The sequence below is a fragment of the Capra hircus genome, chromosome 12, assembly GCF_001704415.2.
Source record: "Capra hircus breed San Clemente chromosome 12, ASM170441v1, whole genome shotgun sequence".
Lineage (NCBI taxonomy): Eukaryota > Metazoa > Chordata > Mammalia > Artiodactyla > Bovidae > Capra > Capra hircus.
This window is the reverse complement of record NC_030819.1, coordinates 54100851-54118265: the sequence shown is the minus strand read 5'-3', so window position 1 is coordinate 54118265 and position 17415 is coordinate 54100851. Positions and strand designations below refer to the sequence as shown.

The window sequence follows — 17415 nt, the reverse complement described above, 5'->3', positions numbered from 1 at the left end:
AGGAAGGAGTAATGAATCTGGAGAGGTGGTAAATAATCCTGATTCTATGCCTCATTATTTTATCCAGTAGATAAGGGGAAACTAGCTGAGTTTTTTCAATCACAGAAACAAGATGATCAGGTTTGGTTTTAGTAAGTTTGTCTGGGTGGAAAGAAAGAAACCATTCTGCCGAGAAACCAGTCTTGTCCACATGCTTGCCTGCCAATCCAGGCAAGAGTTGCAAAGGCGAGATTAAGACAAAGTGATGCTTTAGAGAAAAATAGGAGAACAGACAGACCAGGTGCCCCACTGATGAGGGTAAGGGAGACAGAGAGGGGCGGAGAATTTTCAAGCAACTCCAGGGAGCGTGCACTTACATTGTCAGTGCACTTACATTGTCATTGGCAATACTCAAAGGGAGATTGCTTCTCTAATATGAAGGAGAGGGTAAACTTCCATTTGAATCAATAAATGATAATGTTATTCATGTCATAATTTTTTGGCATCTATGTGCAAGGAACCTCTCCCCTTGAAAATTACCTGGTATCAATTTCATGCCTGGGGAAAAGTGCCCTAATAAAGATGTGTGTGGGAGTGCAGGCTCAGTCAAGTCCAGCTCTTTGCGAACCCATGGACTGCAGCCCTCCAGGCCCCTCTGTCCATGGGATGCTCCAGACAAGAATACTGGAGTGGGAGGCCATTTCCTTCCCCAGGGGATCTTCCTGATTCAGGAATTTAACTCGAGTCTTTTGCATCTCCTGCATCGGCAGACAGGTTCTTTCCCAGTTGAGCCATCCTGCAGCTATCCAAATCCCATTCCTCCTCCACAGACTCTGCTTTCTCCCACAGATTCCTTCTAAACCAATCCCACACTGCGGAAGCCACCAATCAGAGTTCAGACCCAGGGCAAGCTCAGAGCAGTTCTGGGCTCTGGTGCAAGTATGATTTCTATAAAAAGACATTTAAAAACAAGGAGCAAGGTTGCCATTTGCCTTTAATGGAAAAGTGGCTAGCTGTTAGTTTTTAAAAAATCTTTTATTAAAAAAAAAAACAACAAACAATCTTTATCCAACTTCTAGACAATCACTGTTTGAATTTTCAGAAATACATATACACTTGAAAACCAACAGTCTGTATAAAAATAAACTCTGAGTGTCTGATTAAAAAGGGGGGCCCACCCCCCGCAGTCTTCTCAGTAGCACGAATGCGTGGGTTAAAAGGAGACGAGTCAAGCAGCAGTGGTGCTGTGTCTACCCCAGGGTGGGGGCAGAGGGGGCCTTGGCCTTGGAGGACAGAGCCTGCTTGAAGCGCCTCTTGAGGTCCTGCATGTTGGGCGAGCGCGGCCGCGGGACGACTGAGGCTCTCCTCCTCTCTGACCCCAGGCTGTGCAGCTTGCTCACTTCTCTGCACAGATGCCGGAACGCATCACACACGTCTTCATAGTTCTCGCTGGTGGAAACTTCCAGGAACAGGCTGCCCAGCTCATTGGCCAGCTGGACGCCCTCTCGGGTCTGCACCTGCCGGGCATGCAGCAGGTCCCCCTTGTTGCCCACGATGACGACGGGGGCTCTGGAGTCAGGGTGGACCTTCCGGATGTGCTGGTGCAGGGGGCGGATGGCCAGGTAGCTGTCATAGTCCGTGATGGAATAGACCAACAGGAAGCCCTCTGCCCACTGCACGCACTTGGACAAGGGGTCACCCGGCTGCGTCAGGCTGTCCTGGACCTGAAAAGAGAGAAAAGAGCCCGGATCTAGGAAGGCCTCGGTGGGAAGGCACCAAGAGAACATCAAAGCTACTACCCTTGGAAAAAAAAGTTTGAAAGAGAGATCACTAAATATAGTTTTCAGATGCTACCTGGCTTCTGCAGCAGGCTTTTAACATGGAAAGACCCGATTTTCAGGCAGGGTCCCCGCCTGGATTATTTTCTGAGCTGTTACCCATGCATCACTTTTAAGCTTGGCAGGTTGTCTGTGATGAACCCTGGAGGACTGACTGAAGAAGGACTTCAGTGAGAACTTTCAACTCAGGATGGCGCAATTTTTAGGGAACTAACTTCGAACAAACAAAACTTTGAGCATAAGCCAAGATAAATATCTATTCCCAAACCCATAAAAATATTTTTAGCATGTCCTTCTTGAGAATGTTACAGAAACAAATTCCTTCTTTCAGATCTTCCCTCCCTAGGACAGAGAGCAATTAGTAACTTGTTAATCAAGTTACATTCCTGACAGCTTGCCCAGGGGTTATCTGAATGCAGGTACTGCAGAAACAGCTAGAAACGGGAGCGCTTCGGGGGTCCTCCTGGAGCGAAGAGCCTCTCCAGAGTCCCACCCCACAGTTTTGTTCAGGCTCCAAGACTGAGCTCTTACAGAATTCCTGGGATCCCTGTAACCAGTGATGCCTGGGCTGCTGCTGCAGAGAGAGGGTAAGCCTGACTCCCCGTTTACGAGGTGGCCGACAGGAGGGGACGGCCTCTAACGACCTCCTCTCCCCGCCCCCTCCCCCTATCGCGGCCGGTTTCTAACACTCCAACGACTGGGCCCCACTTGGGGAAGGCCCACCCCTCCATCTCCTGCCACGACAGGCGGATTCTTTACCACTAGCGCCACCTGGGAAGGCCCCTGCATCTCAGTGCACAACGGGCTCGCGTAGACACCTGGCTCAGGCGTCCGCAAGCGCGTGGGCCGCCGGCTCCCCGCAGTCCTTACCTGGATGCCCCCGGGGGTGTCCTGGATCTGCAGGGAGACCTGGTCTCCCTCCACGTACACAAGCCGCGAGTACAACTTGCCTGGAGGATTAAGGAGACTTGGGTTTTAAATTCTCATACTCCCATCAAGTAAAAAAAAAAAAACAAACCACAAATATCCGAGCACGCAGCCCCAACAGCGCGAGAGGAATCTAACCTGTATTCGGCTCATAATCGCCGATGAATCTCTTGGTCAGGAAGCGCACGATCATCGCTGAAAAGGAAAGAGGAAAATTCAGCTGCAGGACTAGGACGAGACCGCCAAAGCCGACCGGCTCAGGAAAGAGGGCGTGACTGGCCGCGGAGCCGCGGGTACCGCTCACATCCTCAAGGCTCCGCAGAGCCCAGGGCGCGGCCGTGGCCTCCGCAAGTTCTGAGGCGGGTGCGGCCGTGGGTGTGCTACGGCCGCACCGGGCACCACACAGGTGCCCACTGGCTAGGGCCCGGGCGTGGATGCTCCGGGGGAAGCCGCGGGAAGCCAGGTGAGCGGGGCGGGCGGCAGGCCTGCAGGCGCGCGGACACGAGTGGGTCTCCCCTGCCCTCCCCCGCTCCGCGGAGAGCCCCCCTTGTCCCCGGGGTACTCACCACTCTTGCCCACGCGGCCGGCGCCCAGCACGGCCAGTTTGATGTCCTTGGGCAGGAGGTAGTCGGAGGAGGACTCGGGGATGGGCGCGAGGAGAAAGTGCCCGGACATGGTGGGCGGCCGCACGGAGCGCGTGCTGGAGCGCGGGGACACCGGTGCGCGGGGACCGCGGCGGCCGGCGCGGCAGGCCAGGCCCGCGGCTTTTAAAGGGCTGGGCGCGCTGGGGGCGCTGCGGCCTCCTCCTCTTCCCGCCCCTTCCCGCAGCGGCGGGCAGGGGGCGGAGCCGGAGGGCCCGGGCGACCGTCACCACCGCGCCGCTGCCTGACGCTCCGCGCCAGCCCCCGGGCCCTGGAGACCCCACCTCCACTGCGCCCGCGTTGCCCGGGCGGCCCCTGCATCCCGCAGAGGCGAGCCCTGGGTCACTAGACCAGTGGGTGAATCTGAGATCAGAGTTACGAGCTGGGGCACGAAAGGAAGAGGAAAAAGGCGATCGGCCAGATGTTTCCGCATCAATGGGAAGGATAAACTCCTGTCCAATGTTGCCATTTGTATCGTTGAAAGATGCTGAGGGGCGGCATTATTAAGGAGAAGTGCCCTGACTGTCAGTGGAAGGGAGGCGCGGTCAGTGTGACCTCGCTCCAGATTTGTGAAGGCCCCTTGGGGAAGCGGTCGTTCACAGCTCAGCCTCCAGACCCAGCCTGGCTGCTGATGCCGGCTAAATTGACTCTTTAGCGACACTCAATCAGCGTCCCATCCATTGAGAGCTCTTACTCCGGACTAATTCTCCACCGGATCCCGTCCTAGGACCTGAGTCACTCGTTCGCTTCGTTATACAAGTGCTTACTTCTAGGTGTAAAGTGGAGCTTAGGGTGGGCTTGGAAGGGGGAGGAAGAGGACACAAAAGCAAAAGCGGGCCTGTCTTGGGTTTCCGAGCCCACAGTGGCCAAGCTGAACAGCCTGGCTCTCAGTTCTTGCCCTTGAAAGGCCTTGACTCTGACCCCTCTCACATCCACTTGTTATTCGCCAAGTTTCCTCATTTCTCGAGCCTCTCAGTCTCCTGGGGTCTCCTCAGCTCCCTCCCTCCTGCTCGCCTGGCTTCTTGCCTGAAGAATCTGGGAGTGGACTGGCGTCCTTCCCCCTCCCCCGGGGTCGCTTCCTCTGATCTCTGTCATCCCCAGCCTTGTACCCCAGTGATGAACTCTCAGGGCACCCTTGGCCAGCTGTCATTACTGCCTGGTGGAGTGTTTATTTCATGTCTGTCTCCCAGAATGCAGAGCCTCTAGATTAGTCTTGGGTGCCCAGCACATAGTGGTATCTTGGGAGGCCATTAATAAATGTGAGTTCACTGACTGACTTTCTGAATGCATGGGGTCTTCACTGTGTAAACTGGAGAAGACAGAAGTCACATGTGTAACCTCATTCCCCAAACCCTGGTTTTGAGGTTAACTTACCCTCAGGAGAAAATGTTCCGAGAAACACCCTGAGAGGGATCGCCTTATGTCAGCTGAACTGGCTTTTGGCTCTGCACAAGGCAGTTCCTTTCCGTGCACCCTCAGTCTTACTGGAGAGACTTGAAGCCTGGACCCTCCTTCCCTGACGGGGGAAAAATCCCACAAAGATGGTGGTGACTTACAGAACCACCTTGAAATCACCGGGTTCAGTGACAAGGACCTGGGCTATTGCCTTTCAGGTTCTCTTGGCCTCTGCTTCTTGAGCACAGAATGGCTCCTGCTTCACCAAACATCAAGTACTCATCCAAGCCAAAAGGGAAGGAGGGAACCCTCTGTCTCTTTTTATTATGAAATAAAGTAACTCTCAGAAGAACCCAGTAGGCTCTCTTACATCCCGGTGGCCAGAGCTGAGAAGCTGGGAATGAGTGTTTCCAATGCCCAGCAGAGAAGACCAGGACTAGCTTGAGTCAGTTCTTCCCGGAGGTGACACAAACTGCTACTATGCTAGGAACCCAGCAATGGAAGAGGGGACACATGCTGAGCAGCAGTCATGGGCTCTGTCCACACACCCTCACTCTTCTGAGGCTAAAATGTAGAACTTACAAGGGGCAAGAGAGCCCTTTCTTGGCTGAATCGTGGGTTTTCTGTCATGTATATACGATCTTTGTAGGTTAACGTCGCCCCATAGGGAAGATTCCTAAGACTGTTCTCTGCCTGGTGGCAGTTACGTTCTGTCTGTACTTACACTGCACCTTTGCTTAGAGAGCTCGAAATGTTACTCCATTCTCCTTGGAAAGCTCTTTGCATTTGCAAACACACAAGATCACCCATGACCTTTCAATGCAGATGTGTACCTGAACAGTAGAATTATAAATAGCCTTGCCTAAACTGTAGGTGCTTGTCTTCTATTTCATTTGAATTTCTTTGTGTCCAGAGTTATGTAATATGGTGGTGCAAGCAACATATCACAGGCATGCTGAAGTGGTTTTAAAAAGATAATAGAAGTGTGTAGGCACAGATATGAATATACAGATCCGTGGGTGTTGAGAAGTGTGAAGAGTAGATTTGGTAATACGCAAATAGCAGGCTCCAGACGCTATTAACCTTCACCAGCCACAGGAAGGAGCTTGATTTCCAGCCCTAGACAAAACTTTGCCAGGGGTCCTCCTGGACTTCAAGAACATCTCTTCCAGCACCATCACCCAATGTCAGCTACCTTTCCTATGTATCCTAAATTCCCCAGTATAAAAATTAGGCTCTGTCCTCCACCCACTCCCTTATTTCAGCTCAGCAGTCAAATGATTGAAAATCTACTCTCAGCAAAGCTGCTAAGAGCTGGTACAGAACAGAGAACAGCTTTCTATTATCAAACATTTACCAAGAGGACAACAATGTGTAAGACACTCTCACCTGCCTTCACAGACAGCCCCATTGTGAAGTTAATTAAGAACTGAAGTGAAGTGAAGTCGCTCAGTCATGTCCGACTCTTTGCGACCCCATGGACAGCAGCCTACCAGGCTCCACTGTACATGGGATTTTCCAGGCAATACTGGAATGGGCTGCCATTTCCTTCTCCAGGGGATCTTCCCAACCCAGGGATCAAACCCGGGTCTCCTGCATTTGCAGACAGATGCTTTACTGTCTGAGCCACCAGGGAAGCCCGAAGTTAATTAAAATAATTATAAAATTATCATTTATATATTATTCTTGAGTTTACAAAAAATTCTAAATTATCTTCAGTTCAGTCAGTCATGTCCGATTCTTTGCAACCCCATGAATCGCAGCACACCAGGCCTCCCTGTCCATCACCAACTCCCAGAGTTCACTCAGACTCACGTCCATCGAGTCAGTGATGCAATCAAGCCATCTCATCCTCTGTCATCCCCTTCTCCTCTTGCCCCCAATCCCTTCCAGCATCAAAGTCTTTTTCAATGAGTCAACTCTTCACATGAGGTGGCCAAAGTACTGGAGTTTCAGCTTTAGCATCATTCCTTCCAAAGAAATCCCAGGGTTGATCTCCTTCAGAATGGACTGGTTGGATCTCCTTGCAGTCCAAGGGACTCTCAAGAGTCTTCTCCAACACTACAGTTCAAAAGCATCAGTTCTTCAGCACTCAGCCTTCTTCACAGTCCAACTCTTACATCCATACATGACCACTGGAAAAACCATAGCCTTGACTAGACGGACTTTAGCCGGCAAATTATCTTAATTCTCCCTTAATCTTAATCCTGTGAAATGGGTAAAAAAAATTTTTTTTAAACTTTTTGGCCATGCTGAGAGGCATGTGGGATCTAGTTCCCTGATCAGGGATCAAATCCACACGCCCTGCAGTGGAAGCATGGAGTCTTAATCAACAGGACCACCAGGGAAGTCCCTTTAATAACTTTTAATGCAGTATAATCTATAAAAGTATTGAAACACTAGGCTGTGCACTTAATATAAGTCAGGATACTTAAAAACAAACTCATGGATACAGAGAGGAAGGCTGGTGGTTACCGGAGGGGAAGGTTGGAAGGGAGGCGAAAAGAGTGAAGGGGGCCACCTGTATGCTGATGGATGGTTAACTGTAACTTTGGTGGTGATCGCTTTGCAATGTACACAAGACACTGGTTTATAATGCTGCACACCTCGACCTTATGTTAGAAATATGAGGTGGGGGTCAGGTTATCAGGGAAAGCTACAGGGAGAAAAGACTGGTCTCTGGGCATATTGAATAGATGGAAACACAAGGTTAGAGACAGGTCTTATCTAGTTGGGGGAGCTGCATGAGCAAAACCAGGAAGGTAGGACGTGGTGGCACATAGTCTCAGATCAGATGCTCTCTAGCATCTTCAAGCTGTTTGCTTACTCATCTCCTGTGAGAAATTAACTGGAACTCTTGCTCTTTCTCAGGAGCAGACACTCAATCACATCTCCCCTTGAGCTAAGCCATCATCTCATTTGATAGACAGCAAAGAGTACCCCGTGGCATCCCTTTTCTAACCTGAATGATTTCCATAAACTGCACTCTTGCTGGGAAGGTTCTGTGAGGATTCTCTATGCCTTTTTCATGCAGGACTCTGAGAGATGGCCCATCCGTGGCTCCTCACCACATGGCTCCTGCTGTTTGAAAAGACCCACAGTAGAGTCTTGGATGGTTCTTCACGCCTCTGTACATTCTCCATCTCAGCATAATAGCTGCAGTTGCTGCCTCACTCTTCTCATAACCAAGCAATCTACCTAAGATTCTATGAAGATTTCTCGCTTGAACAATACTAATTTTTCCCTTTTAAATAGGGCTGGGATGAATATGCTATAAACACTCATATCCCAAACAAATCAAATTCAGCTTGAAATTCTCCTGTGCTCAAAAAAATAAGATAAACCTGTTATATTATAGTGATGCTTATTGCTAAATTTTAGCAATTGTTTATATTTTAGAATCTTTCCTATCCTAGTACAGAGAAAACTGCAAATCTACGCTAATGGGAAAATAGAAGAGATATGAAACTGAGGGTTTTTTTGTTTTGCCAAACATTTAGAAGGTAATTTCAGAGGTATAGCTTATTCAACCCTTCAGATTGGGTTCAGCTGAACACGAACATAAGGCCTTCAGTGATACCTGGCTAGATCAGAAGAGAAAGTCCAAGAAGCCACACAGCCTCAATCACGATTGTGGCTCTTAATAAGAACAGGGTAAAAGTTTTATAGTTAGAATATTTTTCTTCATTTTCATTGGTATGTGTGGAAAAAAGGGAATTGTACAGTAAGGGATTCATTTATAAATGCATACTTTGTGATGGTTCCTCATTAAAGGACCTGCATTTCAAGACAGGCACATACTTTTATCAGCACACACAAAGCTCAAGGGTTTCAATTTAATTCATCTCTCCACTAATAAAACCTTCCAAGCTCATCTGTAAAATAGTTGCACTAAACGAGAGATGCCCAAGAATTGGAAATACAGATGTAGAGCTTCAGAGAAAGTGAGCTCTGAAATTGAGTCTCGAGTTTATTAGAGACCGCTGAAGATATATCTAGTGGATCTCACATATGAGAATACTGCTCAATCATCCAGGGAGCTTGTTTCAAGTGCCAGGCCCCACCCCTAGAATTTCTGACTCAGTAGCTCTGGGGTAGGTCTGCATTTTTAACAAGTTCCTAGATGTGGATGCCGCCTCTGGGGCACCATACTTGGAAGAACCACTGCTCCTAGAAAGAACTTAGGAGGGACAGATGTGGAACCTCAAGGAAGATCCAAAATAAAGTGGCCGAGGGAGTTAGACAGGCAGGGAACTTGGTGAAAGGATGATGGCAGAAGGGCCTTCCCAGGTGCCATCGTGGGAAAGGACCCACCTGCCAATGCAGGAGATACACACATGCATGACGGCTGAAGCCTTTGAAAGGAAAAAAACTTCCTGGCTCTGACAAATACTAGGGAGATGAAGCCAAGTTGGAAAACTCTCCAGATTTAATTAGCAGGTGTTTGGTGACCTTTAAGAGTATTTCATTAGAGTGGTGTAGGTGGAAGCCAGATTTGAGTGGGAGACTGGGAGTTGAAGCTACAAAAGAAATGAGACACAGAAGCTGTTTGTTTCATTTGCTGGCTCTCAGCAGTCCATAAGCTGAAATGAAGGCAGCAGCAGTGGAAAGGGTCAACAAACAAGAGAAACCAAGAATAATTGGTGAAAACAAGGGCCCTGTGTCAATGCACCTCTCAAAGCCTTATTTTGCCTTGATTTAAATAGGATTTCTGATTGGACTCCTTCTCCTAGGTTGTAACTTCCTTACGGGTGTTTAACCTCCTTTCAGGGTCAAGTAGGGGAGGTGACAGTAACCATCTCCTGACTTACTGAATCTGACTTTGGCTGGAAGTGGTACAAGATGAGGTCAGAAAGGGAGGTAGAGGCCAGATGATACAGGGCTTTGAATGTGAGAATAAAGGTCAGAAAGACAGGAAGGTCCAGCAGAGATGGCAGTGGAGGCAAAAGGAAACCAGGTAAGTGGTCCAGACGCTAACGAAAGCCAAATTCAGTAATGCAACATTTTCTCCCACCAGATTAGCAAGGACTAAATCACAATGGGGCTTCCCTGGTGGCTCAGACGGTAAAGAATCTGCCTGCAATGCTGGAGACCTGGGTTTGATTCCTGGGTCAGGAAGATCCCCTGGAGAAGGAAATGGCAACCCAGTCCAGTATTCTGCCCTGGAAAATCCCCGCGGACAGAGGAGCCTGGCAGGCTATAGTCCATAGGGTCAGAGTCTGACACAACTGAGCGACTAAGCAGCGACAAATTAGCAACAACTGGGGAGTGAGAAGACAAGCATTTTCACTCACTCAGCGGGCAGACTGGTACTACCCTTTAGGAAAGCAATCAGTATCAAGAATCTGAAATTCAGTACTGTGGCTGAGGATGCAGATTCAGTGTCTCACCATTGACAGCAATTTATAAAACTGCTGTACTGCACACCAGAGGAGTTCCCATTTCCTGGTGACCTCCCCTGAGTGGCCAGTCCCATCTGCAGCCCTTTCTCTGGTCTAGCCTCAGCAGCCCTCCAGCACTGAGGTGTCCTATGATCCTCCATTTCCTTTTTGACAAGTCAAATTACACTTCATTTAGTGAGTTAGTGGAATCACTCAAAGCACACAAAGGACTTCTAGAAAATCCTTTGGTCCAATCTGTTGGACTTGCAGACAATCCTCATTTTACAGGAGCAACACAAAACAAGGTTAACATGACTTGCTGGAGCATAAACAAAGGTTTGAAATAGCCTGTTTCCACGTTACATGAAATATTTAATAACCCCAATTACTCCTGAGCAACATGGTTGGTTAGCCCTCAAAACTCAGAAACACTGTAGGTTATAAGTCACTATAGTCAATAAATGCTCTTCAGTGAGAAAAGCACTGCCTTTTAAAACAAGTAGACATCTCCTTTAGGTTGATTTTCCTGTAGTTTATAAAGTCCACAGGAAAATAAAACCACCTAAAGTATGTCTACTTCAAAAAAAAAAAAAAAAACAGCAGTGCTTTTCTCATCCAAGAGCATTTATCGAAGACTTATGTGTCAGGGGCTTCCCTCATAGCTCAGTTGGTAAAGAATCCACCTGCAATGCAGGATATCCTGGTTCCTGGGTTGGCAAGATCAGCTGGAGAAGGGATAGGCTACCCACTCCAGTATTCTTGGGCTTCCCTGGTGGCTCAGCTGGTAAAGGAAGTGAAAGTCATTCAGCAGTGTCCCACTCTTTGCAACCCCATGGACTACACAATCCATGAATTCTCCAGGCCAGAATACTTAAGCTGGTAGCTTTTCCTTTCTCCACAGGATCTTCCCAACCCAGGGATCAAACATCTGTCTTGAGAACTTTTTTTTTTTTTTTGGGGGGGGGGGGGCCGGCGGTGGCAGATTTCATTCCATCAACCTAAACCAGATGGTATTTCCGATTCCAAGCACTTTCATACCCTTCCTTAACATGCTTTTATCAGGGATGGTTCAACTATGATTCAAGGTAAATGAAGGACAAGCAGAAATTCCATCAAATGAAGAAAGTCAAGTATGGGTGTTTTGGGCCAAGGCAAGCGTTATGTGCAGAACTGGGGCAATGCACAGAATTTTCCTAATAGAGCCATCATGTAGGAAAAGAATATTTAGTAGGACCTGGACTTCAGTTAGAGTTACAGACAGCTGTTTTAATATTCCTGCCCTGGATGAAAACTGCAAACTCAACAGATCACAATGTTGCCACCAAACACTATGTGACACCATGTTGTGTGTTTTACATGGCTTCCAATCAATCTCCACAACCACCCTGGAGGGGGAGATCTTTCATTCCTCTTTGCAAAGGCAGCAGAAGCGACACAGGCTAAGCAGTATGCATTGTAAGAAGAGGCTCAGCAAGTGTGAAGTCTTGACGCTACTCTAACAGTAGCTGCAAGAAATGAAGAGAAAGTGAGACTAAAAAGGCAGGAATGAAGAAATAGCTGTGAAAGACATTCATAAAATAGAATTCTCAAATAGGCAAAGTGACTTCAACTGGTGCATAAGCGGTACCATCAACTTACCTTGAAAAACACAGAACAGGAATGCCAACAGATGCAATTCATTAAGGTTTCATTTTCTGCAGTGGTGGTAAACAATTTCTTTTGCCCAACAGTCATGTTTAAACATAACCCTCCACCACCAGGTGCGCATCTTTAAGGGCAATTAATAACCTACCACAGTCACTGTGTTAGGTTAGGAATCCAAGACTCAGTGCCAGGTTTGCTGGACTCCAAGCAGACCTACGACCATCCTGCCACCCCAGATAAAACCAAAGGCCGCCAACACCAGGTTTTCACTCATTCACAGCATTTACTAACATCATATACAGGTTCTTGTCTCTAACAGTGGGGAAAGAACACCCTTTAAACAAGCTTGCTACAATACTGAAGGCAAGGGAGTGGGGTGGGTCAAGCCCCTACTGGGTGTTTACCACATCCAATTAATAATACCCAGGAAGTAACAGAACCCAAAATGTGCTCCAAAGACACTAAGCAGCTTTAAAATCTTATTACTATGAAGCAATAAACCCTTGCCCGACTCTCTCCCCTCATAACCTTGGCAACTTACTTGACTTGTGCCTCTGCTTCCTTTCATGCAGAATGGGCAAAACTGAACTTATTCCAAGTTTTTTGAGTACATTTTGTTAAGTGTTTAGAAGGCCACATCAGTTTAAATAAAAAAGGTCTTCCGGTTTTTAACACTCCACTGAGCACTGCTGCATGAATGGTCTAAACAGCTGGGGCTTCAAAGTTAAGTTCCTGATCCTCAAAACACATCTACTTATGATGCAGTTAGGAATAATCAACTTTTCCTGAATTTACCTATAACGTAACAGATAATCTTAATTGTTCATTCATTATATCCCCCCCAACAGGGATTTAATAGGCTATTTTCCAAGAAGTAAAAATACTTTATAAATAATATCTGGCAGTTTATTAAAAAATACTGAACAACTATCTTACACCTTTCAGGAAGAAAAAACACTAAATTTGAAAAGACATTACCCACTGAATTTGGACACAACAACTCTACTCAATTAAGAGAAACATTTGTACAGTCCAGGTCTTTATTTTTACACCCATCAGGCCATGAATTCATAGGGGATGGGCTCCAACAGTTCGGGTTCCTTTCCATTGGTCCTCACAAAGTGTGCTTCTCTAGGTGGAGCAGGCTAAAAAAACACAAGGGAATAATTATATAAAGTACTGTAACTCAATTTTAAACTGCTCCCAGAACCAATAACACACTCAACACCAAAAAACCCTGCCAAGTACTCACCTGGCGCTTCAGCTGAACCCAAGTCCCTTTCTCTTTGGCTTCCTTCTTTTTCTGATCATTTTCCTTCACACGTTTCAGGAAGCTATCTCGGCTCTTAGAGTGCTTAATATGCTCAATACGCACATTAATTCTCTTGGCAAGAATCTTGCCCCTGGAGAAAAAAGAGCCTTGTAAGTGCTTCATCAAAAACACAGCCTAAATTCAGAGAATCCTTTCACGGGTTTCCCTTTAAACCATGAACCTCTACCTACAGACAGGATAAACCAACAAGATGACAGCAAATTTACAATCATTTATTAAATCTTGCTGAATTGGGTGTTGAGGCAAACATCCCCATTCATAACCTCTCTTCTGTGAGATGACAGACTGAAATACCAAATAATTTAAGCAAAACCAGACCACTAATAAAATGTACAACTTATTAAATTCTTACTTTCTGAAAACTCTTAACTACTTAGTTAACATACTGCATAAGACTTTAACACTGAAAGGTGCAAACTAAGTTTATTACAATGTTTCCTCTGACAGGTTACAAGACAAACACCCAGTTTGCCTGAGTTTTAAAAGGTTGTTTCCTTTGCCCCACTTGAATGACCAATAAAGACATAAGTCCAATTGGCAAAGTGAAAGGGGGTGTGAGGCAATACACAAATTGGACCTTACTTACTTAACTTGTTTGTTTACAATGATGCCAACAGCATGCTGGGTAACATTGTAGACTCTCCCTGTTTTGCCATGGTAACATTTGTGGGGCATTCCTTTTTGAACAGTACCCATTCCCTGTTTAGAAAGGAAATCAATGTTATACCAACAATTTCCCCTCTCCTTTTAAACCCAAAGTAAGATATTTTAACTTTTTCTTTAAAAGGCAACTCAAGAGCTCTCAGAGCCGGTGAAATGTCATTTTCACGTTGCTTTAAGCAATCAAAAAGATAATCATCATTAAGCTCTGGAGTGCCAGGACACATACACTCAAGTTCTTATGATTCCCACCCACACACTTTTCCACTAGCTGTTAAAAACAAGTAATGAGGAAATTCTTAAGACTCAAAAATAGCATTTTAAAAGCTTGTTTTTGAAAGTGAAATTACAATAGCGATTCCACACTCTAAGGAGCTCCTTCTCAGTAAATGGAATGGATTTCCCCTCAATTAGGAAGATAAAAAAGATGTAATACACACTGTTCAAATTTCAATATTAAACACAACTTTTCTAACTTCTAATGTTATTCTGTGGTTAACTCTCCAGTTTTCTAATTTACCTTGATATCTACAATATCACCCTTCCTGTAGATTCGCATGTATGTGGCCAAAGGAACAACTCCTGCAAAAAGAAAAAAAAAAAAGTCAATATTGAGAGTAAAAGAAATACTTACTATCTTCAACACACTACTTTTTGGCTTTTAGAAGTACTTTATCTTGATAGCCAACAATTTAGAAATTATATATAAAATGCATGTTTTATATTTATTAAAAGGCAGATGCTGATTAATCAGTGTCATTTATTAAGAACACACTGTATGAACTGCAACACACAGGCAATAAACCAGGAGGGCAGCTCCACTCACCATGTTTTCTGAAAGGCCTGGAGAACATGTAGCGGGTGCCCCGCCTCTTTCCCTTTGTGTTGGTCATCTTGGCGAATCACTGAAACCAGAAAGCACAGAACACTCAAACACAGTGTCAACATTGCCATCTTCTCCTTTAACCAAAAAACATGTAATTACAAATGCACTCATTTCAGTAGCAACATCAGAATTAGGCAACCATCTACAAGGTTAGCTCACCAATCAATAGCTCTTATAAAAGGGGAAGCAGCAGTAATTTTACCAAGATTTTTGCCAAAATCGCCTAAAAAGTCTAAGAAGCAGAACTGGATTTCAGAATCCAAACCAGCACTTTCCCTACGAGAATATACAAACACAACAGGACCCTGGCATGCTATTTCTGAGACTGCCAAGAGCACTGGAATTACTAGAAGGCAAAGCACAAAACTTTTATTTTTGCATATTGGATAACCCTCCCTTTCAACCTTCAGGTTTCTCTTATACAGCATCTATTAACTTATCAAAAATCTCTAACTCACTTCACATATCTAATTACTCAGTTGTTTACCAGGAAATGTAAGCTTTATCTACATGCTGTTTAACTTTTCACTGTTTCCCAAAAGGTCAAAATAATGGTTTTAATTGCTTCAGATCACCCAAGAGAACTACCATTGCTGGCAACGACTCCTACCACAAGGAGATCACAAGTTAGAACACAGTGTTCTAACCTAAATCAATCTCTCAATGTTACCATATCTTCAAAAGAAGTGACTCCCAAGAATCTTTTTCATGACTTGCCTGGCAAGGAAGCAGAATAATGTTTTAGCTAACCTATCAAAGTTAAACCACTGTGCACACTCTTACTTCACATTCTACTAATTACTCTGTAATGGTCTATATGGGAAAAGAATATTAAAAAAAAAAAGACATATGTATATGTATAACTGATTCACTCTGCTGTACACTACAAACATAACATTGTAAATTGACTGACTATATGCCTATAAAAACTTTTTTAAAAATTCACAACGAAAAAGATAGCCAAGAAGAATCAAGCCCAAAAACGCTTCAATTCTCAACTCTACATTTGCACTAAGTTCATATAAACTCGACTTACGTTCATAAACAAGGAGACATGCTCTGTGGGTATCAGTAATGTAAGTCATCTCTTGACTACTGAGCCTACTAGTTAGAAATCCATTCACAACCCAAGACACATGACTTGCCTTTCCCAAAGTCAAAATGAGATCCACTACTGAGCGCACCTCGCAGTTTGGGCAACTCTGGCAACTGGCTGCTACAAACTAGCCTGCCAGCTTCCTCTGTCCTGGGACTTCCCAGGCAAGAATACTGGAGTGGGTTGCCATTTCCTTCTCCAGATCTTCCGGACCCAGGGATTGAACTCGGGTCTCCCGCATTATAGGCAGACACTTTACCGTCTGAGCCACCAGGGAAGTCCACAAACTAGACAAAAAGACGCAAAAACTAGGGCTAAGTGGTTTCTTACTTAACTCCGCCTCCCCTCCCGGTCCCTCCAAACTTTTCAGAACTAAAGCGTCTGCCTACAATGCAGGAGACCTGGGTTCGATCCCTGGGTCGGGAAGATCGCCTGGAGTAGGAAATGGCAACCCACTCCAGTATTCTTGCCTAGTGAATCCCACGGACAGAGAAGCCTGGTGGGCTACAGTCCACGGGGTCGCAAAGAGTCGGACACGACTGAGTGACTTCACTTCACTCAACACTTGCTGCCCTGCATTAATAATACACCGGTAGCCAACAAAAGCATTTTCCCTTTGTCCAACTGGGGCCCCAAGACAACATTTAAACGACCCGAAATCACTCCCTCTGTATGAAAGACTAACGGCCTCGGTTTCTTGGTCCAGGTGGACTCTGGGCACCTCTGCGGTTCTCCGACCAGGACCCCAGGCTTACACACACGCCTCGCCAACCCGTTCCTACCACACTGAAGCCCCTAGCCGGCAGCACGTATACTTCAGCTTCTGCAACGAGAATAAGGATGCGACCCTGAAGGCATTCGAAAAGAAAGGATCACGAGGCCTCAGAGCCGGTCCGAGGAATCCCAGGTCAGCGAGGCTGAAGCCGTGCAAGCGCCGGAAGAACCAGTTCCCTTGCCCCGACAGACCCGAGTCATGTCACCCAGGGGCCGCGGCCCCGCTACTCCGGGGTCCTTCCCCTCCGCAGGTCGCGCCTCGGCCCAGCCCCGGGGCCGCGGTCCCGGGTCTGCATGGACACGGCCCCACCACTTGAGCCAACGGCCCCCGGAAAAGCTAGACAGCCTTTCTAGGGCTTCATGCGCGGCCTCAGCCGCCACAGGGTTGAAACTCACGCCTGAGGGGCCGGGGGAGAGACGGGAGCCGGCGGGAACCACGCGTTGGCCTTTACCTGGAAGATGGCGGTTCCGGCCGAAAAGAAGGAGGCGGGGCCGCGCATGCGCCTTTCAAGGGCCTGTGGGCTGCCCACGGCGCTGCCTGAAGAAACGCCGATCGACAGCCATTCTTTCCTGGGGAGTGAGGTCATCGTCCCTGAGGACGAGGAGAGCCTGTGAGGATAGTATCCTTTCTTGCGAAAAAGAGGGCGAGGTAATCGACCGACACAGGCTGACACTTGGCTCTTGCCAGACAGCCCGGAAAGGGGCCTTCAAGGGGGTCCAACGGGCGCCGACGTCCCTAGCGTGTTGACGTCATCACCTGCGTCAGACGCCACGCCGGGTGCGGGCGTGTACGTGCGTCCTCGGGCAGCACCCGGGCGCGCGAGGTTATAGGTCTGTGCTCCCTGCCGCAGTCTGTGGGGA

General features: G+C 46.9%; 2 protein-coding genes across 3 annotated transcripts; both read right to left on the bottom strand.

Moving 5' to 3' along the window:
* RASL11A (RAS like family 11 member A) lies at positions 964 to 3608 on the bottom strand (the record flags this gene model as incomplete). Its single annotated transcript, XM_018056586.1, has 4 exons — positions 964 to 1703; positions 2688 to 2767; positions 2883 to 2939; positions 3311 to 3608. Coding segments are annotated over 4 exons (909 nt in total), but the record flags the coding sequence as incomplete, so codon positions are not given.
* RPL21 (ribosomal protein L21) lies at positions 12816 to 17045 on the bottom strand. Of its 2 annotated transcripts, none has more exons than XM_005687554.3 (6): positions 16951 to 17045; positions 14625 to 14703; positions 14319 to 14380; positions 13725 to 13837; positions 13058 to 13208; positions 12816 to 12950 (listed from the first exon to the last, which is right to left on the bottom strand). In XM_005687554.3, exons 2-6 carry the CDS (start codon positions 14689 to 14691, stop codon positions 12861 to 12863), a joined length of 483 nt encoding a protein of 160 aa, XP_005687611.1. In that variant the 5' UTR covers positions 14692 to 14703; positions 16951 to 17045; the 3' UTR covers positions 12816 to 12860. The 2 variants fall into 2 exon arrangements, with proteins under 2 accessions (XP_005687611.1, NP_001272561.1); NM_001285632.1 differs by having other exon boundaries at positions 12833 to 12950; positions 17007 to 17023.

Excerpts from the sequence above, each read along its gene's own strand:
- RPL21 (XM_005687554.3), bottom strand. The coding sequence starts at position 14,691 with ATGACCAACACAAAGGGAAAGAGGCGGGGCACCCGCTACATGTTCTCC. Across the intron at positions 14,381-14,624 it reads CAGGCCTTTCAGAAAACATG|GAGTTGTTCCTTTGGCCACA; the intron begins GTGAGTGGAGCT and ends TTCTTTTTGCAG. Across the intron at positions 12,951-13,057 it reads GGGTTCAGCTGAAGCGCCAG|CCTGCTCCACCTAGAGAAGC; the intron begins GTGAGTACTTGG and ends GTGTTTTTTTAG.